At 43.9% G+C, this 25,720-nt stretch overlaps 1 protein-coding gene across 4 annotated transcripts; it reads right to left on the bottom strand.

The window, feature by feature from the left end:
- Positions 1–4,830: 4,830 nt before the first annotated feature.
- LOC111243038 (uncharacterized) lies at positions 4,831–25,531 on the bottom strand. 4 transcript variants are annotated; one of them, XR_015319086.1, is made up of 8 exons: positions 22,643–22,790; positions 18,689–18,827; positions 15,909–16,047; positions 14,748–15,676; positions 12,682–14,332; positions 9,206–12,459; positions 8,220–8,370; positions 4,831–7,222 (listed from the first exon to the last, which is right to left on the bottom strand). XR_015319086.1 is itself a non-coding variant. In XM_086977319.1 (6 exons), coding segments are annotated over exons 1-6 (5,877 nt in total). In that variant the 5' UTR covers positions 22,645–22,790; the 3' UTR covers positions 7,766–9,442. The 4 variants fall into 4 exon arrangements, 3 of the variants coding, with proteins under 3 accessions (XP_086833445.1, XP_022643783.1, XP_022643786.1); XM_086977319.1 differs by lacking the exon at positions 4,831–7,222 and having other exon boundaries at positions 7,766–12,459; XM_022788048.2 differs by lacking the exons at positions 4,831–7,222; positions 8,220–8,370; positions 22,643–22,790 and adding an exon at positions 25,242–25,531 and having other exon boundaries at positions 8,609–12,459.
- Positions 25,532–25,720: the final 189 nt, after the last annotated feature.

The following is a 25,720-nucleotide window of genomic DNA, read 5'->3' as shown; positions in this document are numbered from 1 at the left end:
TGCCTCAGCAAATACATTTCAAACAATAATCGTATCTTTTATATTAAATGATACAATCCTAAGCAAATTAAGGCCACGAAAAAAAACCTAACTCTAACCAACATCCAAGATATACTCTGTACAATCGTCCCATTACTTATATGATGTCCGGCTAAACGTGTTGTTGATTTATGGGCATCATACCAGTGCTAACTTCTGCCCGATGGTGTTCCTCGGCATTTTACATTATCTCTATGGATATCGTCTTTTTTACCTTTATCAAAGGTGATAATTTACTACATAGGAGAAACTTCGCACGTTTTTTTTTTCTTTATTATGAAAACAGGGTATGCCGTAAAGCAGTGCACAATGCAATTCTTTCAAGATCTCAGATGAGCACGCTATGAATACCAAAGCACAAAGGCTATTGCCTTTGTAACTACTAACAGGTAAGCCAAATTCACAACGATTGCTGATCCAGTAAATTAGTTTTAATAAGTAAATAACAGATCAAAAGTGTACCTTACTCCTAGGAAAGCTAAAGTCGTGAATTTTTAAATCAGTTGTTTGTACGCACGGCTTTTCGAAGACTCCTCGCTTAAGTCTACTTTTAAAACCACTACTTCACGGATAGTCATGTATTTGTAACAACACGTTTTATTTACGATCTTTGCCAATCTGCCTCTGCTCGGAAGAAATGAAAACACTTTATTAGCTATCAAACAGCTATTATACTAGCTATCGTGTTTTATTATTATCATCATTACCAATGTCGTAGTTGTCATTGTAATTAGTTTTAGTAGTATTATAGTAATGGTCACTACAGTTTCATCATCGCAATGGATAAAATTATTAGTTATAGCTAAAGTAGCGGTGTTGGCAATACTCAATGCCACCGATACCTGTGAATTTTACCGTGCCATTCGCATCGCACAAAATCTTTTCACGCAAAAATACCTGTTAAGGCTTCCTGAAGTGAAGATATAGTATGGGAATAATAGAGGCTTACAATTGCTTTGTTGAATTTAGCGCATTTTCTTGACTGCTCAAGTCTACCTTGCTGTTTCTAGATTCGTTAAGTTGTATGGCCGCCGTACCTTCTTCTTACTAATTTTATCAATAGTGGCGATGTATTCAAATATACCCCCTTCTGTATTTCTAATTAATGATAATAGTATCATAATCAATAGTAACAGTAATAACAGCTGTCTTCTCTTCCTTTACCCTCAAAAACGGAACTCCTTTTCCCCCATTCAAGCTTGTGGGCTTATTTGCGCGATTTTGATTCGTTGATGCCAGCGAGTGACATTTGCTATATTCTTCTGCCATTGTTTATTTAGTTATTTTGTCAGTTGTTAAAAGGTTTTTTACGGCGCCATAATGGTCAGTGGTAGGAAGCATTTTAGTTGAATATCGGCGCGAGGCCTACCGTATGGTCCTTATATGTTATCAAAGGTAACAGAAGGAATCACATAACACCACTGACGTTATTGCTCCTCATTGTGGTTGGTCCTGATCGTTGCAGCTGATGCCAAACATATTGCACACAAACAGCCCTTTTTCACCAAAAAAAGCTGTTTGGCTGATAGCTTCGCAGATTTTTGAACTTTCTCGTGTTATTTGACAAACAGAAAGCTTCGTGAATGCCATCATCATCATACTATTTGATTTCTTTTATACTTTCGACGCTAATTTGATTGATTTTATCAAATACACATACAGCCAATCACGCTAAACCAGTAATTAAGAGCTTGTGTCGCAGAGCTAGTCGACGTAAGGTTATTATTACTACCTCGTTAAACAAAAATAGGCCGGTAGCATCTCCATGACACATTGACATAAAGGCAACAAAAGAAAAGCTATCAAGTCCTACAGTCGTATCCTTTATCATATTACACGTACATCAAATCTTCAGTTCAAATCAAGATGAAATCCCTATCACATATAATAACTGAGCAGAAAATCCTTGTACGCCATAAACGCAGTTACACCTCTCGAGATAATTTACTCCTTTGCAGTAACTATAGAATATAACTTCGAAGGCACGTAGAATTCCTTCCAGAAAAACAACCAAATGATCAATGACAATGTCTATAGAATTGATTTACCATTAACGAACATTGCTAGCTGGCTTAACGCCAGTGTGTTGTACTAAATCTCCTTTTGCTTTATTCGATTTGAATCCCTCTTATTGGAGTATCATACATTGTGGACTAATAGAGCCGGAATATAGCTGACGCAACGGCGGCCCGTAACTATTAAAGGCCATTTTTTCCTCATCTTCTATCTACTGCTCACTGTGCCGTTCTTTTACTCAGGAGCTGCTCATGTCTGTTCTGTTCATAAATTTGGTTACCTTCTGTTAAAAGCACATCTTCTAGTACTTTTGCCCACTATATCTGTAATATTTCACATTTATTATAGCTAAAATAGTACTCTCCTTTGTCCTTTTGGTTGTTCTTTTGTTATCTCTATTTCATCCCTGTTTGCTTATTTATCCTTAACTAGTTGTGTGTGTATGTATGCGTGTGTTAATTGGCAAGGATTGAGCTCATGTGAGAGTACTAAAATCCCTACTATAGTTATCTAACCTAACCGCCTTTCTTTGTAAAATCACTCATATAGCATAATAGCATATATCGCATAATGCAAATAAGCAAGTACATTAAATGTTATTTCTCATGGCTGCTCTTGCTTCATTAGACTTAGGCCTATCTGCTTTTTGTCTTCCGGTACGAAAAACTATAATAGTCGCAAGTACCCAAGAACTACTCTCGTAGATAAGTAGGGCAATAAAATTTTCAGTCGAGAAGGAAAAGAAAGTTCTCCCACCAGGCGTCGAGCTTTGAAATGAGCATTACGAAAATTCACAGTGACGAGGTTTTACGCCGCTACCGTTAATATTTGCTACCACTGCTGTGATGAACCATTGGCAGAAATTACATTAAACTTATCTATTGACTATTAATGACTTATCGTGCTATTGGCTGGAAAATTACAGACCAAATTGTTCTTTGTCTTTTTGTCTCTGAATAAATACAAACGTTTTACCTTGCCCATGTAAGCGGAAATTGCTCATTCATTCGCGTATTTAATTATCAAAAACAATCAATCACATAGGTGCATTTCTGTGGTTGCTGATTGATGTGCCTTTGATTGTGTTTATGTTCGAATATGCAATATTGTGTATGTCGACGTGAATAACTCAGTGGTGACTGACAGTCAAACAATGTAGACTGACGCAATCCGCAGCCATACGTCCACTCGAAGCTGAAGAGGGAGTATCGAAACTCGAGTATGGTGAAAACAGCTGCGATTTGAATTTTTTTCCTGGTCATTGCTCGTCGTTCCGTCTGTTCAGTTGCTTCGTTTGCCAGGCGTTCATCTCTCATATCTTCTGGGCGCTACTTGCTGCAGTCGTATTTCGGGTCTCGTTGTTCAACGAAAGCTCTTGTTGTCCTAGGATGGGGGACACTGGCCGCGGGCCCCGCCCTGATGAAGGGGAATTTCCTCATCAGATGAACTGCCGGACCCATTGCTCCGGTCTTCCAACCTTGCCTCCATATGAGCCGTTCGGACGGAAGGCATTACGTTCATTAGGTACAACATTAAAGATCCATTATTACGACGTGTCACTGTTGAACCAAACAGAAAATGTAGTATCTGTTAGAAATTAGTTCGAAGATTATTAAACTCAAAACTTCGGAGAAGACAAAATATGTAAATGCACTCAAAGTTTTGCTTTTTAGTAAACGTTCTGTCAACTGAAAGTTAAACTTTTCTCTTTCTTTATACAGATCGTAAAATTGCGCCAATCGTGATTTCATCGTTAATGTGGCAAGACTAACTCTATCTAGCCCTCAGCAAGGTCTTAAATGCGCAAAAAGTAATTTATATCAAACAGTTGCAATATATATATATATATATATATATATCCTGCTATTTTTCTTGACGATTTTTTTTAGAACCAAACAGCACGTCCTTTATGGCAAAATGTATTGTGTCGTCTTTACAGTTTAAACAAAGCTATTATACAACGTCTTCGCGTTGGACGAAGGCTTATCAAGACTAAAAAAGCAGCCTAAAGTCGGCAGTTTTTAGATACTCTAAGAATATTTTCATGAGAATAAACCAAACGACCCCAAAGCGATAAAGGATCATCATTACCGAGTCGTCCAGATGAGCTCTAATGGCTAGCGTTTTAAAAGACTTTTTGTTCCGCTTGAGGCCGTGTTTCCGGCATTTTTTGGGCTTTCTAGCTGTTTCCGTTCCTTGCGTTTTGGGTACTTTTAGTCTGTTGTCACCCAGAATTTAATTACAATGGAGATGTTCGTACAGAGCGTATTTAAACTTTACTTTTGACTAATATGAACCTATTAATGTTGCTAGATGCATGATAACAATTCAGAAGAAACTTGTAGATTCAAGGAAGTATCTATTAAAAATGGCTATATATATATATATATATATATATATATATATATATATATATATATTTTCCATTAGCCTCTCTTCTAGTTTTCACCAGCGCCTGCATCACCTAATTTCCCCTTAAACATACATTTGAAGGTGAAGAATGAGCCACGAAGATGCCTAAATCGTTATCGTATTATGCATATGATTTTAGTAATAATAATTTTAATCAATACCATTTAGTAAGCCCAGACGACCTAGCTTTTCTAATAACAATTTTGTGAACTTTTCGTCCGCTTTTTCTCTACGACCTTTTCTCTCTATCATTATTTGTAGATAGATGCGTTTTAAAATGTGTGTCATGCCGTTTTATTTATATTGATAATTTGTTGTTGTTGGTGTTGTTGTTATTGTTGTTATCGTTGTCATCATCAACTCGTTTTTAATTTGTTGATGCTCGCGGCATTTTCGTTGCTTTTATTGCGCTTCTTTTTTTTTTATAGAGTACTTGGTAATAATAAATCTACATTTACTGCACGGCATGACACTCCGTTGGGATTACCACGTTTTCATTCGACGATTCCTATCTGTTACTAAAAACATTTGCTTTTTCCTTCTGACGCGTTTTTTTTGTGATTCATCGCCGGTTCAGAGGTGCTTGAGATTGACCTGTCCTTTGGACGCGATTTTCATCACCACCGGCTTTTATTTCTGACACCACGAGGTAATATGGAACAGTCAATTATTGAAGTGCTGCCAATTCGTCCTCTGCGCTGGCAATTGCACGATGCGTTTCCGATATGCGGCATTATTTAATATTGGATGGCAGTTTGGTGTGTGTTCTTAACCTCGTTGGTTTATGGTCGCGCTTCACAGTCTGCTAAAGGACGTCGCTTATGTGCACTATTTAGCAAGCTGTGCTTGTGCCGCCGGTACTGGCTCTCAAAGGGCATCTGATCATTCATTCCTAGAAACCGTTTTTCTCAACATCATCAGTTGTTTCTTTCACCCACCATGAAAAGTCATAGGTCTATTATTGTGTACCCTTCAAGCAGATGGCAGGCACTTGCTGATGTCTTATCTGGCGACTACCTAAGTCGGGTCGTAATTCCTACTCGAAGAAAACGAGTCAGTTAAAAGCAGCAAATTGTTTGTCGACAATTGCTCAAAATCCATCTCATTTTTTCAAAATGACAATGCAGCCCTGCGCGTACTACGCATAAAATCAGGCGCAAATGTCTTTTCAAAATACGTGGGAATATCACCAGGAAACACGCAGCTTGTTTCAGTTGGTTTTTGTAGTTGCATTGTTATCAGTTGCTGTCCTTACGCTTTTTGTCGTTGGATGGTATTGTTCTTGCTGTGCTTATGGTAGTATAATACATCAATACATTTATGGTTTATTTGTTGCTCTTGTTAATATAGATATAGCATAGGTATATATATATATATATATATGTACTTAAAAACTATCGTCTCGGAACTGTCTCTCGTTGGTCGATACTTTTGTCAGAGCGATAGCTTCTATGTGTTTCCGAGATTGTGCTTGTTGTGGCTCTTCTACGTCAAAAGCGTCTGGCCTTCATTCCTTGAGGCATTTATGATTATTAGCATTATTACGATTTCCGTCACAAAACAAACACCGTCAACTGATTATCTCGCCCCATCCATTATCGTGTCGTGCCGGCTAGCCACAGCGGTAAGCAAGTCCGTTGTTGGTAAAAGGATTAATGATGTTGTCTCGGTGTCTTTACGTAGAAAAACTACCGACATGATTACGGCAACACTCCAGTTGCTGTTCCGTTCTTATTGACCCCGATAGTATCAACCAATTTGTGTGATGTTATACTGCTCGCTTTATTCTATTATACTTTCTTCTATTTGAGAAGTCGTTGGCTACATCTTTGCTTCCAAAGATCTCTCGAAGCAGCTTCTGCATCATTATCTGCTTCCTTCAGAGTCCTAACATAATTTTTTTCTCATTTATCAACACTACTACTATTAACGTTCATGTCACAGTGAAGACTGCTGTGTACATTAATCCACTTGTCATGAGTTGTTATGGTCTTTGTTGATGACAAAGCATAATCTATCATTGTACGCTTTTAGTACAGAGTAATTATTTGTAATGATAATTGTTATTTGTGAATCTATCTGAGGCGGCTACGACCTTGCGGAAGTCGTTGTCCACGTACGCACAAGTCGCGGTAATAGTGCTCGGGAACGAATAGACTTCGGCGTCAAGAACCAGAAATCTCCATCACACTCCTAGAGAAAGTGAAAAACGACTAAGAGAATTATACATCCTGAATTCTAGACAGTCTAGAACAAACCACCTTCTTCCAATACTCATCATTTCATATCTGACTGATTGTCCCCGGTTAAGTTTGCCGCGTTGCGCCCACAATGACAACATCTGTGCGTGAAACGAGGTGCTAACTACGGGTTGCTGTCGTTCGACAAATCATAATATCGGCTCTTCTCGCTTATAACTGCAGTTGTTAGCGGCACAGTATGATGTCGTCGTGCACTCGTAGCGAACTTGGCGACACCAGCAGAGCGTGTAATAGTCGCTATGCATTTCCATGTTTTACTCGTTGTGCTGATCTCACGGCAACCTGGGACACATTGTTAAATGTATTTAATTCGTATTGTTCAACTTTAACGATTACGCATCTCAAATTTTCAGTCGTCGATCACCCTCAGGGGTGACGCCACCGTTGGAAGAAGAATCTGCGACCGGTGTGCCGGAAAAATATCTGTGCCGACTATATAGTTTCCATTAGCCTCTCTTCTAGTTTTCACCAGCGCCTGCATCACCTAATTTCCCCTTAAACATACATTTGAAGGTGAAGAATGAGCCACGAAGATGCCTAAATCGTTATCGTATTATGCATATGATTTTAGTAATAATAATTTTAATCAATACCATTTAGTAAGCCCAGACGACCTAGCTTTTCTAATAACAAGGCTATATATATATATATATATATATATATATATATATATATATATATATAGGGGCGAATGAACTCGTCGGCTCTGCCCTGCGATCACCATATGGATAAAGTATTAGTCGTAGGAGGGTGCTAATTGCGTCATAGTAGTTATTATAGCAGTAGTGCGTTTTCACCAACTAACACATGTTCATCTGAATATCGCATTGACGCTACACTATATTATTGTTACTGCTATCATTATTCGCACTACAAATACTTCGTTTATCAAATGTTGCTATTATCTGACTCCGACGACGAAAAATGCAAACTAATGGGAATAGAATTTAACCAATAGATTATCACGACCGGGGTAAAAGAGATACAATTACAGTAGTAATTAATGCCGAGCTACCAGCAAAAGAAGGCTCACATCGTCATAGATGTTCCACAGCATTTTCGATTTATTGTAACTATGTCCCAATATTTTTTCGGCGCTTTTCTTTGCAATTCTGTACGCTATGGGGTCCACTACTTCGACTTATTCTTGTTATAACTGGCGTAGTGACGTAATAATCTAACGATGTATCTGACAAAAGCTTTGTCAAGGTTAACCAATCAAACCTTGCCAATGAATGAAAGACATAATGACTGTGCTTATGTCCTGATATTAGTCAGCTTATGGGGTGATTCAACTTCGGCCCGATTATCTCTACCCGCCCTTTTGTTTATGCTGTAGCTGCAGCACACGTTCGTTGACATTGATTGGATCATAATGGTGCTCTTAATACTTGATCGATTTAATTCTCAACAATCACCGCGATCGCCGTATAAATATAGGGATAGATTGAGACAGACGTACAAGTATCGATGTGGAATGAAACTGCTTACAGAGAGAGCTGTAGTTGTTCATTGCGAGTTGTTACAGGGGGATGGGGTTCTCCTCGGCTGACAGCTCTGCGATCAACAGAACCTTCATTTAACCGCCTTCTGCCGTTGCCGATAATCAAGTCCAATCAATCCACATTATTCGTGCGCGGTTCTGTAAATATTTTCAATGAACGATCAAAACAATTCGCTCTCACCTAATAATAAACAACTGATTTGTTTCTTTGTTGTTGAGTCTGACAACGAAACAGACAATTTGACAACAGGATGTCGTTAGAGATTGACGACAGATGGGTAGCTTGTTGCGCTGTAATTAGGTTTCCTCATACAGGTACATATGCAAACTCATATCAGTAAGGTTAACTTTTCAAGTAAGCACGTCATCAGACAGCGTTTTTTCAGAAGCGTCAGTTACTGATTTATTATTATTATTAGTAGTAGTAATAGTAGCATTATAATCTGTAATATGTAGAAGAATTATTACAGTATACTTCTAAAACTAAAAACGTTATTATATGAACTGCAGAATGAATGAATCGTAGGGGGCGATTACAAATAGGAATTTGTCTGTCGCTTTCATTTTACTTGCTACTGTTTTTTATCGTTCCCATTTTTGCTGCTTTACGTTAATTTTGATTCGTAACGAAGAGGCTTGAATTTTAGTAAATCGGACTCGTGAATGTTGAATAATATTTATTATTATTAATAATTCAAACCCGAGCACTGACAGCTATATCGCCCGTTAGAAATAGACAATTCGTTTTTGTTTATTTATTAATTATTTGTTTGTTTTGCTTTTTTTCTTTGATGTTTGTTTTTGTAAGAGTCATTCACGCATGATTAATATAATCACCATTATCATCATCATCCTTATCATAGTCATCATAAATAGCTATACTGGAACAGGAGCGTGATCACTAGCCGTCGTCTACATGACACCTATGTTTGAGAGAATGGAAAAAGGTACATCAATTAAGCCACGAGCTTACCCAGATGCACAAGATGTACGGCCGCAGAACACAGCCACTGCCTATTGATCGAGCATCGCTTCACCCGTGTTGTTGTTGCTGTTGTGTGTTTAAGGGACAACCCAGTAGTTGTAGTAATGGTCGAAGTAGCGGTAGAGTTGCAGCAGTTCTAGTCGAAGTAATAAAGGAGAGGACGACTTAATGGAAGGAAGTTGGGTCTTCATCTTCTGTTTTGTTTTCATTATTCTCATTATCGTCTCAGTGATGGGTGTAGCCTGGCGACTTGCCCGATGGATAGCGTTGACCTTGCTGGGTTTGATGGCCAGCGTTAGAACCATTCGGATTCCCACCGGCGCCCTGTCTGCCAACGGAGCCGCCCTGATTCATCATCTGTTGCTGGCCAGAATGGCCGCCGTATTGGGGAGTGGATCGTTGTCCACCAGCTGCTGGGTGATTCCCGCCACCACCGAATAGGCCGCTAGACCCAGATGAAGCCGGTGGTCCAAATGATGGAGGCCCCGCGGTGCCGCCCGCTTGCTTACTGCTGCCCACGCCAGACACGACAGGTCCGACGGTGCCCAATGAGGCCTGTCCAGGTCGCGACGGCCCAGGTTGTTGCTGCTGTTGCTGCTGGGCGGTATGTTGCTGACTTCCGTGGCCGTGGCCGACCGCCGCGTGTCCGTAAGGCGGAGGCGTACTCTGCTCATAGGAGGTCTGCTGCTGAGGTGGCTGTTGGCCACTAGCGTCCTTCATCGTTGCGCTGTATCGCGCTGCCGCCTGCGGGTTGTGACCGGCGTGCGCGTATATGCCAGCAGTTGAAAAAGCGGCCGCCGGCTGTGGGGGCGTCTGCATCGCCGCGGGGTAATGGCTGTGCCCACTTATGGCATGTTGGGCATAGTGCCCGCTTTGTTGGGCTGATCCATAAGGGCCAGCCGCCGTTGGGGTGGCTGTGGGGGCTGGAAAATATCCATGAGCTCGATATTGACTCTGCTGTTGTTGCTGTTGCTGAAAGCGATACAGATCCTGTTGCTGCTGTTGTTGGGAGAAGTACGGATATGAGTGATCACTTGCAGCGGCGGCACTTGAACCTGGTCCAGCCTGACCGGTCGCAGCCAAATGCGTATGGCCATGATGAGTTGCACCGGCTGGCGGCGGACTTTGGAACTGGGGGCCGTACATCTGCGCAGCGGCTGCCGCTGCTGCGGCGGAGTGCTGTTGAGCGGCGTACGCACGCATATGCGCTGGATCCAACGGTGTTTGGCCAGCGTGTGCAGCTGTCATGTGACCAGCTTGAGGATAGCCTGACGGGGTCATCTGATGATGAACGGAGCGCTGCACTGTTGCTGCACCTGCAGCAGCTGCCGCTGCCTGATGATGATATTTCGGCTGATGCTGAGGCAGCATCTGATAATACGGCTGCTGATGTTGCGGCTGTTGCGCCTGCTGCTGATGGCCCATTGTGGCAAGAGGCTGCTGTTGTTGTTGTTGCTGCTGCTGCGCTTGTTGCTGCTGTTTGCCTGACGGTTGCTGTTGTTGGCCACCAGCTGCAGCATAAGCTTGCTGGAAGCTCGACACAACTTGCGCAGAGGCGCCCATGTCCGTCTGTCCGACACTGACACCGACCTGTAAACTGCTACCGGAGGGGTCTTTGTGGCCTCCAGCTGGATCTTGGCCTGCCGACATCGGGAAGAAGGGCATTTGCGTTACGGTCTGCGGCCCACCCTGACCGCCATGCGACGATTGCTGGTGCGTCTGGGGTAACGGTGCACCAACAGCGCTTACGGGCTGACCTGAGCCGCTGACAACAGAGCCAGTGTGACTGTGAGTCTGGCTGCCGCTTTGTTGTCCAACAACCGCTTGAGTGTCAGCTGATGACGGGGTGGCAGTAGTATCCCAGACCTTCTTCACCGATTGAATCTTAAGATTTAGGTCTTCGCTCTCGCCGAAGTTGCCAAACTCTATTCCAGCCGGTCCAGAGGACGCGGTCACTTCAGAGTCGCCCCAGGCATTGGTACCAGCCTCCTTTTTCAATGACGCTGCTGGAGCAGGAACCTCTTTCTTCTGCGGAGGAGTACCGCTTCTTACGGTGCTGCCACTACCTCCGGACACTCCGGCCTTTTGCTGCTGGCTCGCGTGACCGCTGTCCTTTTTAGTTAAGCCAGTTCCGCTTGATTGCTGCTCGTTACCGCTACCGCCCTTTGGGCCTTCCTTCTTTTGTTGCTGCTGTTGCTGCGGTGTAGCTTGGTTTACATTGCTGTCCTGCTGCAGTTGCTTTTTGTCCTTTTGAAGGGTTGATTTTTCGCGGTTATTGCCTGCAGAGCCCTGATCCTGCTGCTTTTTTCCTTCCTGTTGCTGGCCCGACTTGACGCCACCTCGATCACGGTCGCCGCCTCGATCATCGCGACGATCTCGGTCGACTCTACCGCCGTCTTTGCCACGTCCGTCAGCTGCTCCTCCACTTCGGCCGCTTTCGCCTCCTCCTCCTCCTCCTCCTCCTCCCCCCTGGCGCCTGCTGGCGTTTTCGCGTTCACGTTCTCTATCCCGGTCCCCTCGATCCGCTCTATCCCGGTCACGATCTCCCCCTCTTTCCCTGTTGCCAGCAGCGGTCCCACCACCTTGCTGCTGTTTGCTGCCGCCAGTGTCGCGTTGTCGACGATCGCGGTCACCACCACCCCCGCCAAATTTGGCACCACCGCCACCGCGCTCGTCCTCTTCGGTCAATGCCTCATCGAAATCGTCGTGTCGGCGGAAGCGCGCCGTGGTGTCATCTTTACCCACACCGCCTTGGGCGCCTTGGGTATTTCTCTCCGAGCGACCACCCGGGGCGGAGCTGGTACCACTCCTGCCACCACTGCGCCCACCACCACTGCGAGCACCCGAGTCCTTGCCGCCACCGGCGGAGTAACCGGTGCCTCCACCAGAGCCGCTGCCCTTCTGCTGAGTGCCCGACCCGGTAGACCCAGGTCCAGACGCTCCGCTTCCGCGGTTGTCGGCAGAAGGGAACTGCTGCTGTCTAGATGAACTGGCCCCGCCTCGAGTGGGCGCTGCTCCGCCCCTGCCACCGCCCCTTCCGCGACGCGATGGTTCACCACGAGGGGAAAAGCCTCGCTGCTGCTCTTCGTCATTGGATGAGCCGACACCGTCACTCTCGTGCCCTCCGCCGTGGTGACTTAGGGAAGATGGCCCCGCACCCTTTTTGGAAGCTCCGCGACCTTTCAGTGATCCATCGGACTTATCCAGGGAGTCACTCTCGCTATCCTTCTTGCCGCTTCCGTCTATCGCAGCGACAACATCGGCAATGCAATTGCGTCACGTAAAAACAAGAGAATCGCAATTAGAATAACAACAGACTGAATCTAAATAAAGGCTTGCCTCCTTTAGCTCTCAAATTAAACAGTTCTCAGAAAGCATCTCACTTTAAAAAATAATAACAACGACTAGAGCCATTGACCATCACTCAAAGTCAGCTTCACCTACGCAAATCCTAGAATACTCACCTTTTTTAAGTGCTGAAAAGCCAGCTCTTTGTTGCTTCCCAGAAGAAGCAGAATTATCGTGCCCGTCAAGGCTGCTCCCACCTTGGTTGTCGGAGGAGCCCTGTCGATTGCCGTGGCCCCCGCCACTGCCCTGCTTGCCATGTTGCTGTTGCATTTGCCTCTGCTGCTGAGGGGTATCGAACAGTCCGCAACCTTGGTCCCCCCAAGCAGCTCCTCCGGCGTTTTTTCCACCGCCAGTGTGCTGATCCTGGGAGCTCCACATGTTGTCATGCGACTGGTGAGACTGGCCTCCTCCCGTCATTACGCCAGGACTTGGGCTCTTATTATCATCACCACGAAGGCTTCTAGCACGGTTCTCTTTATTCATTTGCCACACATTGCTGTCCTGTTGCTGTTCCATCATGAGGACGTTGCTATTGTTGTTGGATGAGCTGCTGTCAGAACGACTACGATTGTTCCCATCTGTGCCACTAGACGACTGTTGCTGACCGCCCCAGCCTCTGCCACCGTCACCCTGCTGTTGCTGTTGTTGCATCTGCTGACCGCCCCAGCCTCTGCCACCGTCACCCTGCTGTTGCTGTTGTTGCATCTGCTGACCGCCACCGCTCATGTGCATTTTGGCGAACCGCGGTGGCAGTTTATTCATGTCGACGACGCCACCTGAACCCCCACCGGGTCCCCGGCGATCCCTCTGTTGCGATAGACCCTGCTGGTCTTTTCGGCCACCCGACTGGTTATTTCGGCCACTGTTGCCACCGCAGTCTCCTGAACCGTAACCATCGCCACCTGACGACATCATCATCGAATAATGATCCCCATCAGCCCGCTCTGAGAGGCGTTTTTCAGAATCGCGTCGCATGGTGCGTGCCCGCTCCACACATTTCATCATTTCATTTCTAGCGCATTTCGCATTGTTGTTGGCTTTGTGGCGCCAACCTTCCTGCGAGTCCTCCTCAAACACGCATTGCTGGGCAGGTGCAGGTCCTCCACGTCTTTCTCCTCCGCTACCTTGGCCTCCCGACTCGCGACCGTCCTTCAAGCGGCCGTGGCGGCCTTCCCTCCAGGCATCGGGATCACGATGGTGCTGTGGCTCACCACCACCACGTCCTTCTTGCTGGCCTGAGGGGGTCCACAGCTGCTTCTGGCCCGGCTGCTCGCGGGCGGCCCCGTGCGCACTGCTCTGGTGATACCCACCGTGATAACCACCTCCGCCGCCCATTGGGGACGCCGAATCACGAGTGTCCCGTCGGCCTCCGCGTCCACCTCCTCCTCCTCCTTCATACATTTGTTGTTGTCCGCCACCAAAATCGCCGTCATCGCCAGTGTTCTCTTCCTCCTCGTCGGAGAAGCACAGCTTCGCGTTGTAGTCGATATCGCCTTTGGCTGCTGACCAGTCCGATTCACCGGTATTAAGAATACGGTCGAAGCCTTCGAGCTGCTGATCCGAGATGATCGTCGAGTGTTTGAGAACAGACTTCGAATGCGGGTCTACGTCACCTCCTCGGGGGTCGTTGCTCATTCCACGATCTCCGCCTCGTTCACGATCATTACGATAGCCACGCTCGCCGCGGGGTCCACGTCCGCCGCCACCACCACGTGGCCCCACTGGGCCACCGCTTTCGCGCTCGTCACGCTCACGTGTAAATAGCGGCTATAATATTTAGTCAAAGACAAAGGGGCAACTGAATGAATAAACGTACACGAACATCCTTTTTAGAGGAAGGATGCGCGACGTTTATGTGTATGCATGCACGCTGCTACACTAAAAATAACCTACTGGTGTTAAGTAATTCACGGAGCAAAACAAACGACAAACTTGGTAACATCATATATTGAAGCCTCTATTGCACTCTGGTGTCGAATAATATAATACACTACTACCAGTACAAAAATAGTTCTAACAAACCGTTGAAGTGCATTTATACAGAATGTTTAGAAAACAATGAATGATTGATGTTCCAGACAAGCACTACGTACATTATTATCGAATACATGGTATACGCAGAATTTTACAACAAATTCTATTGTTACTATCACTGTTGTGCCTAATGAAGTGCAATATTTACCGTTGTTCCGTTGGGCATGGTGGACACGCGGTGATCTCCGGGCGGTCCCTGCTGTTGGGCTCGATGGCCACCGTGTCCGCCGAGTCCTTTAGAAATTGTGGGCGGATAGCCCATCCCAAGAGGGTCACCGGGCGAAGAGCCGAGAGGTGACGGAGGCCTCGGCTTGAGCGCCAGACCGTTCACGCCACTGCCAGCGCTCGGTCCGCCCGTCTGGCCTGCGACCATGGCGCCCGCGCTTCCTTTCGACCAATTTGACTCGACGGGACGTAATGCTGGTCCTGGCCCGTACTGGGTTGCTGTACTGCCGCCACCCAGGCCGCCGACTCCGGCTCCAACTCCTGCTCCCGCTCCTCCTCCTCCAGCTCCAGCTGCTCCCTCCCGGTCCGCATTGCTGAGCGAGCCACCACCACCACCAGTTCCCGGGCCACCCGAGCCCCGGCCGCCACATTCGCCCGCCCCACCACCCGCTGTTTCGTTCTTGAGCGTTGGGAACTCGCCCGGAAAGAATGGCAGCTGGTTGTTGTTCCCATTGTGTTGACCCGGGCCGCCCTGGACCCCGGTTGCCACACTGCTCCACGTCTTGTTCCCTCCGCCTCCCCCGCCGCTGCCTCCCCCCTTGTTCATCATCATCATCATCGAGCCCTCCCGACCACCTCCTACTCCACCGACCGAAAGATTCCCCAGGCCGCCCAGGCCCCCAAGACCGTTCTCGCCACCAGGCGCCGTGCGGCCATCCAGGTGCGACATTGGTTGATCCGATGATTGTGGACTTGTATTGTTGTTGTTGCTGCTGTTGTTGTTGTTGTTGTTTGTCCCACTCCCGCCCCCCGACATTAAACCACCCGCCGCCCCCTGCCCCTGACCACTGCTCTTCGTGACACCCCATCCTTGACCTCCCGTAGGTACTAGAGTGACATTAGGGTTGTTGCCTGGAATGACGGGGAAGACAACCACAATCAAGAAATTAAAAAAAAGATATTTCATATATAGAAATGAGCGTGTGTACAGAAAAAGGCTAGGAAAGCAAACTGAAAGACATGTTGCGCAATTTCCGATCTATAGTTCTAGTCACATAAGAATAAAAAAATGTGAAAATAAGTTTCAGTCCGTACGACATTTTGTTTATTCTTATGTGTATATATTTAAGAGAAAAACCCATACCAAGATTTTCACTCTTCAGGCTGGGCAGCAGGGCAGGCGGCGGCATTCGCCGGCCCACCTGAACCTTTCCAAGCGATTGTAGTCCATGCTTCGCACCAGAGCCGATCGCCGACGACTTCGGACCCTCCAACGACTTGCCCTGTAAACCGAAATAGCATCGCGGGGTTAGTTATTGACAGTAGGTGAAAGTCATTATTGATACTTATCAAACTACATAATATAAATGTAAGAATTATTAAAGAAAAACACAAAATAAGACAACTATTAAATCGGTTTTGTGCTCGCTTTGGATCACCTACTAAAACGTATTAAAAAGTACACACCTGTGTACTCTAGTCCCACCGCGAAAGGCATTGCTTGTTTGGAACGACTTATCATGGTATTAGTATAACTATGCTTCCATTTAACTGAGAATTAGACAAGTGCTTACATAAACCTATGGGAAATCTTCATCACTTAATCAAAATTTTCGAAAAATAGCATACCTAACCCTGTTATGCAAAATAAATCTCCAGACAATGCTTATACATTAGCCGCAGTAAATATCCACAGCTGGTACATACACATACAGTATAAATAGATCAATTCACCGACCCGATACGAAAACCTCAGTCATGATATTCGAGTGGATTCGCCGACGCAATTTCAACTTAAAAAATCAATCTAAGTACACCCAAATAAAATTCTTACACCCGGTAATTCCGTTACGTATTGCTTCACACAGGTGGCCCCCAGCACGAAACCAAGTACGTCTATGTCCGGTTTTGGAAACTAATCCACTTAGTAAACAAACACGTTACTATTGCATCATCAAAAGACAGTTCAAATATACTTGTTCATAATATTAAGGCGTGTGGCTAAACGTTTCTATCTACATCGAAATTGACCCAATACGACAAAAGGCTATATTTTTACCATATTACCATGCAAATACAAAAAAAAATAGGTTTATTAAAGCGTGATGAAAAAGGACCCACTAAAAGAACCATGTATAATCCCCATATATTAACGTCACTAAGCGCTTATGTAAATCCATTCAGTGTTTCAATTTAAACACTGATTAGAAGTATAGTCTGGGTCAGTGAAACCCAACTATGTCGCTAGACCCCAAAATAATTCAATTCCAAGATAGTGTGAAGGAATAGAACGAAACTAAAAATAAGCTTTCGTTTGGCCTCTCTACCAAAACTATGCCCAATTCTGATGCGCTCTAACAAAAACTGTTCCTCCCTGGTTCACCTTCTTAGATACATCCATCAAGTATAGATGTTCACGAAATTTTTACGATAGCTTGGACGATTTCCCTGCCAGTCGCACGGAACAATGCTTCAGAAAGAAGTACTTTTAGTAAACTTTTAAAAATTCTGTATAGCACTATAAAGAGTACTTCTGAAAAAGAAAAGCTCACGGTCTAGGTGAATACATGTTGAATATTAATTGAAGATTGCAGTGCAGTGTTCTATGAGTCACGCTACCAAAACAGAATGTAAGTCAGAGAAACCAGCAGAAATCAGCAAAACGTAAAGTTGTTTGCTGATTGGTATGAAGCGAGTGTTACATTGTAGATTGGCATGTCAGTGATCAAAAGCTACTAAAGAAATAGATGTCTTACAAACATTACGGACTTATACAGACGCAGCACAGGTTTAACATCAAGCTTGATTTGGTCTGATAGCTAGCTAGCCACAGAAATGAAGCGGCTCATGCATGCAAGCTAAAGGCTTTCATTATTGTAATCACCTCATTATTGCAATAACCAATAACCGAAGTGCTTACTATCGATTTTTCAAGTATCATTGAACTTCTGAGCTGGTACTGCCAGTACTCTTCACTGACACCGCCATGTTAGTTTCGGGATGAACGCATGAACTTTTTTTCGAAATTGGCCATTGTGGAGTGCTCACCAGAAATCAATTGAGTTCCAGCTGAATCAACCATATGACATTAACATCCAGCATCTTCGCTGACCTCAACTGATCCGACAATTTTTCCGCATAAACTGACCGCATAAAATGACAGACAAGGACAGAAAATCTCACACGTTTAACCCAGTTAAGGCAAAGGAGAAAAACGGCACGCGTTTTAATATTGCTTATTATATTCTGAACCCAATGACAATAATTAAATCATCGATAAGAAACATCTCGGCCACTCCTAACTTTTCTGCCGTAATGCTTTGCTTTGCATGTAGATCGTTAGCTCCAAAATGAATGAAGCGTGTTTGACTCGTTAATGTAGGTGCACAAATGGTGATAATATTGATAACAAAAACGGACAATATCCGATGCCTCTGTATCTTCCCTTTTCACTTATTGTCTTAGTCACTTTCACCGAAACGGTGAAAAGACAACGAGAAGTCAATTGACGTACACCCTACTGAACAGACACCATAGCTAAGTAGGAAAGCAAGAGTGAAAAAAAAGTAATCTAACTTCTTGTTATTATATATTATATTAATTGTTATCAATTATGAAGGATAAAAATTTTGCAAAAAAAAGTTGCATATATCTAAAAAAAGATGGCAATGAGAAAGGAATCGTTTAACGTGAACCTAATGTCATACTTATAAAAATGAAGTAATCTGATTTACCCACAAATAATAATTAATGTCTCCACATTATTTTCATTTTTAAGATTCGTTCGAGTTTGCTGATTAGTCTGATCACACGTTGTTTAGTGGACTTGTACCCCTAGTTGTAACATTAACTCATTTAGATCGTAATCAAAATATGGTTAACTTGGTTTTTACTATAATCAGCGATGTATAATGCTATACGTACCTTGTAGATATTATTTATGTCTAGGGTGGCATAGGACTTCTTGGACTTGGATTCCCCCTTGTGAGCTAGCCCTGCAGCCGCAGACATGCTCGGAGCACATTGAGAGTCTGCCACGGTCTCTCCGGGGAACGTATGCTCCCTATAGATAAAAGAACATCAGGTGAAACAAGCTTAATTATTATTAGTATTACATATTAAATAAAATTTAATGGAGAAATTAAATCTACAATAGTGAATCAAGTTGTTTAAAATCAGGTAATAGCGTCTGTCAAAAGTTTGCTTTTGCAATCCAGATGCCATACTATTACCCCTAGTACTACTATACTAAGTAAATGCAATACTAGTTGTGTACGAAAATCCAATTGTGGCTACTGAGAGACAGTTTTTCATGTGAACGTTTCCTACAAGTCTCTTAAATAGTCGAAGTCAAGAATTTCACATGTATTTCACATGTCAACATTTATGCAAGCCAGTTCGAGGAAATAATTTTCCATTCAGTATTTGCTCTCTGTGAGAAGCTTTGCTTGAATTTGCCAGTCGATGATCTTTCATTAAGACTAACTGACAAATGTCAGAAATGACAGACAGATGAAAATGTCGTGCTTTAAACGTCTGCACATAAACAACAATGAAAAGATTTTGAACGATAAAAATAATAAATATGTGCATTTACTAAAAATCTATACTGTGTCATAAGCTATCTCATATACTCTGAAAAGTGACTCTCAGTTCCGAAATTACGTTGAACATCCTTTACGTACAACACAAAGGTGTTTGTGTTCCAGATATTTTGTGTATTTTGTGTAGCTGTTTGCTAGCTGTTTAACACATACATATACCTACATATACGCTTATACAAGTGAGCAGCAACTAAAGGAGCTTAATGCGTGAAGTTACCAGGTTAATATTTTGTTCAAGAGCAGATTCACTCTTTTCCCCGTTTGCCTCCTGCTCCTCCCGTTCAACTCATACGATATACCAAAAAAAAGTAGACGTAATGTCTTCAAGCGTTCTTCTATGTTACTTTACGTAGAATTACAAATGCAAAAGTAATTGGTAAAGGAAGATTGAGATATTAGGAAGCATTTCCAAGTAACGGAACTTGACCGCACGAATATCATTACGAATGGAACTAGACTTCGCCCGCCTATTCTTTCTTTTTTGTCCTAGCGTGCGCCCGAAATACTGAAAGAAGAATGCCGTACATCCTCGCGTTTTGAGCCAAAAAAATTTGCCGCTTCCTCCATTGGCGCTATGTGCTCACCTAGGTCGAGCATGATTTGATAGTCAGCCGAACATCAGTAAAGGCAGAATGGTGTCGTATAAAGACCAGCCCTAGTAGCAGCGCGCCAAACCTGTCTATTAATACCCCAGTCAACACACACAGACATTAACATAACGTGAAACAGACACAGTTCGATACGACAGCATTGTTCGAAGCGAAAAGCTTTATGCCAGACGTAACAAAAGACAGAATAACGTAAACTCTGAAATGCAAATAATGCAAACTTAGATAGAAACAATCTATGTTTCTATCTAATCTAAGTGTAGATAGAAACAATCTATGTTTCTATCTAATCTAAGTAGTGCAACCTTTCTCTCATCGTTACGCACCGCTATTCGCTTGTACACGTATTTTATCGTTTGAATTTTTTTTTTATTTCAAACGAACTTTAATCTTCAAACCTACAGCGCAGCCTTTGCAGATCCACTGTAGGAAACCGCTATGAAATGCATGAGTACAATTGCAGGCCATAAATTATAAACGAAATATGCAAACTCGCGTATTGATAATACTGTAGTGTAAGTGTGATCAACACTTCACAGTCATTTCTTCCCTAGTCCGAGATAAATGAATCAGATATTGGGCATCGCTGTGGACCGAGAGTCATGTGAAACAAGTCCTAATAACAAGATATCGGTGCTTAAACTGAATACGTAATTATCGATGGTTACCCATATAGATCTCAGCAAACTTTTACTAAAGTCACATACGTTGGCTATAATTAGTTTTGATTTCGGTGCACGCAACCGAATAAACGACGCTATCGTATATGAAATACTCAAGAAAATCTGACTCGACACTCGAATAAAAGAACTTTACCCAAAGATGAAGGCAACTTACGGTTACGCAGTTATTATACAACCGTGACAACGTTTTAACCAATTGATGGCTCTTGTTGCTAACAAAAATGTTTTTATTAATAAAACATTTTTTTATTGTTGACTTCGTAAGATTCACGATTTTTCATAAAAGAAAGTATTTTTTTGCCAAATAATATAAAAGACAACACGAGATTTATGCGTGCATCCCTTCCTATTTGCCTGTTCAACCGGGTTCGTCTGGGATGGGTAATTCTGAACAAGATATATAAAAAAACGGTTTAATAATAATCATAATACACGTATGGTTTCTATATGCAGCATTTCTCTTGGACGATGTTTTGGTTTGACACATTCATAAAAACTATAGCATATTACCACGCGCAAAATTAACACTCCGTGATACGTTTTCCACATGGCTGGCCCATGGGTCCACTTTATTGTTCTCAGCTATTTTCCTTCTCTTGATTGGGCTAAACAATCGTCTCTTTTTTTTTTCGAAAGAAATCATGGAGAAAAATAGATTTCAGGCGGTGATCTCCAGCGATAGGCGCTAATAGAGCTCAGGAAATTATATTTTCAATAGGAGTACGAAGCGCCAACAACACCGCCCTTTAAAAGTTGACGTTTCTTAATATAGAAATATGGAAGAAATAGCTTTTTAAAAAACACCCGATTTTGTGAAAGCTATGGCCTGAGTAAATCAGGGCATTTTGATAAATTTATTTTTTCAACGCCCACTTAATGTCAGTTGATCTAAAAAAACTTAGCTGTAGAAAGGCAAATGGTGAGTATCTTTAATGCGCCATGCTTTTCAGCTTTCAAATGAAATTAACCTATATTATAACCGGTTACTTAAGGCTGTACAGCTCGGCTATGCTTTTTTATTTAGTACGAGGTAGATGTTGACTAAATTTGCAAAAATATTTTTGTAGTTGCTGATGTAGGTGTACTACTTTTTCAACACAATCAAATGTCCTCGCAGAAGTAGCTTTTTTTTTTTTTAGTTACTCTATCTGATTATGTCACATCAAGCGTTAAAAATGTTTAATAACGACAAAGCTAATTGAAAGGCATCCGTTGTTTCCGGGTGTACCCTCGGGATAAGATCCACTAAATAGAAAGGAGAAACTTTTTGTAATTGAGAGTTCCGTAATGGAGAAATAGCCTTCGTCGGCTAAAAATGCGTAATATCTTTAAAAAACAGACCAAGTTTTTCTCATTTCTACCAACCGTTGATTATTGTTATTGATCGCCACTTCGAGCGTTTGCTGTGATCTCATTGTACAGACTAACTATAAGGTCAACCATTTTTAAATTCCCGTTACGGTATTCTGTTGTGTCGATAATTATCACGGCGAGTTACTCCACAACTCTTATATTGTTTCGGCATTTCAAAGCTGAAAACAAATTGATGAATCTACACCTACATCTCTTGATTTTTTGCTATTCGATATTTTTAATCACGTAACCGAAATGGGTACTAAACCAAAGAGTAGATTCTCATGTACGTGCACATACACGAAAATCTACTCTTCGAGAAAGCTATTACATAACTATCTCAATCGACCATGTACTTCTCACACGATCAAATATATCAATACGTGATATTTATCGAATCCTTTTTAATACAAAACTCTATTTTTTATGCTTGAATTATCTATCGGCATCCCAAGGCCGCATTGGTAAAATCCTCGAAGAATTGCCTTCGAATTTTGGGACAAACATTAAACACGCTATATAGTATGTTTTCACGGTTGCTGCATAATATACGTCGTTGGCGGTGCTTGAACCAGTGAAACAATCTTTTTAACCAGAAGTTTAACTACATACATACATATATATACAAACATGATAGGGCTGACGAATTCGACGAAACGTGTAAATCAACAACGAATGCTGCCGCTATTGCTGCCACCACCATCATCCTCGTCAGCGTCGTCTTCTTTTCCCGCGTAAAGCGAAGGAGCAAAGCAGCGCCGCAGGGTACAAGCCGCAGCAACAGCAGCCGACCAACTGCTCAATGCAGCATTAGATCAACTACTATCATCAACCAACTGATGGAAGTAGCAACCGCGTTTCAGCGGCGACGATGACAACGACGACGACGACAACTACGACAATGGCCGACAGACGACAGACGGACAAACCGTTTTGCCACCGTCCATACAACGTAAAAACTATAGCAGCAGCCGTCGCCGGCTGTATACGAGGAGGGAAGGCTGAACATTGTTGTTGTTGCTAGTGTTGGCAATCGAAAAGGTAAATTTGCTTGTCCCCGTCGTCGTCCGTTTCTCATTCTGTCTGTCTGTTTGTCTGCCTGCCTGCCTGCCTGCCTACTTCTTAGCTGTATCTTGTGTCGTTTAACTCTCTTTCTCGCTCTGCCTGCCTCCACGGCTCCCATAGCGAAGCAGCGGCGGCGGCAACACCGACACCAGTCGATTGAACAATGAACAAATGAAAACATTAGAGCTGGTGGCGACAGCACCGCAGACTTTAACTATACGCCGCCACTATCACGATTACACTTTGGCGGACTTAGACGTCAACACACACGACCATAATGCTTCTGCACACATACACCATGTGTGTATGTGTAGTAATAATGTGGATACACAAAGGGAGAACTAAAAAACCATATCGAGCAATACGCACAAATAGACAAATGACGATCAATTATTCTATAGGTAGAATCAGCTATGTTTTTCACATTTTTACTATTGATACGCTGTACTGGTCCTAATTAGTATGATCCTCCAAGTACTTATGATCGTTATAACTATTTAGAAATGGCACCATGGCTACGGCAGATCAGAGCTCTTAAAGACCAAATACGAAACAAAAATATGCTTGGTGTGCGGGGGAGTGGGAAGGGTGGGGTTTTTTTCGCTAAAGATACCATTCTCAGTTACCAGCCGCTCTCTGCTGACGACAAGTTTGGTCAGTTATCCAACGGCGGACTGAGAACGAACCACAACTGCAGTTAATTCTGACCTCAAGAGCCACCCACATAATAAGCCTGCCTAGTGCCCGAAGCATCGGCACCACTACGATGACGAACAGACCCAACCTGCCCTCAGATCCAATCCAATATCGGCCGGCTATTGCGAGGTCTACCAAATTGGAATCGAGACGTTTTGCTGTCGGTCCTACAGAGACAGTTCATACTGCGTTAACGACCGGCAGACGCAGCAGCTGCAGCAGTAGGCACTCGTTGCCGTTACTCCTGACGGCAGCAAGCTCGACCACGATCACGAAGTGGTCATGGCAAGCGGTGACCACTGCCGAAGCCGCTTTTGGATAAACGATATCATAATGCTGCTACCAAATAGAAACAGCAGCAATGCTAGAAGTAGTGCCCGTAGCAAGAAGAACACGTAGTAAGAGTAGCAAACACCCCCTCCGCCCTCTATCATCATCGCTCACTGAGGTGAACTGTGGTGGTGGGTGATGCTGCGACGATGTGTCGAGCTGAGCTCAGCGACGCACGACCACGATGGGTTTCTCTTGGGGTCAGTCAACCCAGGGAACACCGTACCCACGACCTCCAGCAGCATCCACAGTAACAGTCTGTACTTATTGAGTGAGTGTAAGGACTAGCATTAGCACTAGCACAGGCAACTATGGGAGATACTATTATTATGAGCACAAACTTCACCTGGCCGAAAGCCTATACCCCCTGCATCCTGAATATGCACACGAAAGCCATGATCGCAGTAGTACCCTGACTGTAGTATTCATTCCGTTAAGCAACTCTTTTTCTAATCAGCCATCGTCTCAGTTTTCGGAACGAGCGGGTGCCCGACGCACACAATGACTGATGAGTCTATATGACTGATTTCGTTGTGGGCGATTGCTTTACTGTCGCTTATTCGAGGAAATACGTCGAACAAATACGAAGCCCAACCGTTTTACAGACCATCTCGAAATTGACGGCAAACAGAGAGATATTTGTATATATTAATTGATACCATTAATATAGATATATGCTGCAGCCGCTGGTTGGTAATAATTGCAGCTAACGAGACCCGATTATCGAAAACACAAACGTATCAATGATTTTAATCTGCGGTGCTACCGCGCCCTGATTGCGAGAGAGTAATGCTTTGAGATGTTCACATCCCGCAAGCCGTTCCGATTCGCACAGCGTTTAGGCCTACGGACGCCGGGGGGGTGATGGCCGCGTTCGAGGCATCACCATCAGCGGGCGTTTTTGCGTTCGAGGCAGTTCCCTTTTCCTGGGACTACACCGCTGCTTTCCCATTCGTCAACGGGTGGGACCGGCTTGCAGCGGTGTCCCAGAAACGGGGATTGATTCGCGTAGCCCGAGCAAAATATTAGTATTTAGGCCGGCCATAGTAAGGATACAAGTCAGTCACCGCAAGCGACCGTTCGGTAACGAAGACACAGAATCATCCGCTTGTCGACAAAATATCGCTATGCAACTCACCTCGGATGACGAAGAGATCCCTTTTGAAACGAACTGAGCTTCTATTACAAAATGCACAGTCCAGAACCGACCCGATTTGTACGGATTGCGTTTCGGCTTCGCGTCGTATGCGTAGTTATCCGTTAAACCGTTTCCTTCGGCAGCAGCAGCAGCGGCTCGGCACACACAGCACCACTCACAGACAAAACAGCGCACACAATATCCTTCCTTGGTCGTTCGCAGCTACTCGTCTACGAGAGACCAGCTTGCAGCAGCGACCAATCCAAGATGGCTGCCGCTTGCTCACCGAACAACGCCACAAAACAAAACCACCAGAGAGCAACGGATGTGACGTCACCGAGCGAGTGGGGAGCCAGCATCATTGCGCGCCAAAATTCGAACACGTGTCAAACACCTAGTCGAAACGGACGAGTTAAAAAGGAAGTGCTGTCACGAGAAGATCGACGCAAACCACATTTTAAGTGCGTGTAAAAATAGAC

Source organism: Varroa destructor, unplaced genomic scaffold (assembly GCF_002443255.2).
Source record: "Varroa destructor unplaced genomic scaffold, Vdes_3.0 BEIS01000001.1, whole genome shotgun sequence".
NCBI lineage: Eukaryota > Metazoa > Arthropoda > Arachnida > Mesostigmata > Varroidae > Varroa > Varroa destructor.
Note: the sequence above shows the minus strand (reverse complement) of the source record. Positions and strands in the feature narration are given on the sequence as shown.

What these genes read in the sequence shown, in the direction of transcription:
- LOC111243038 (XM_086977319.1), bottom strand. An exon ending in ACATAAATAATATCTACAAG is followed by an intron (nt 16,048 to 18,688) that starts GTACGTATAGCA and finishes TTCGGTTTACAG; the next exon opens with GGCAAGTCGTTGGAGGGTCC. An exon ending in CCATGCCCAACGGAACAACG is followed by an intron (nt 14,333 to 14,747) that starts GTAAATATTGCA and finishes TAAATATTATAG; the next exon opens with CCGCTATTTACACGTGAGCG.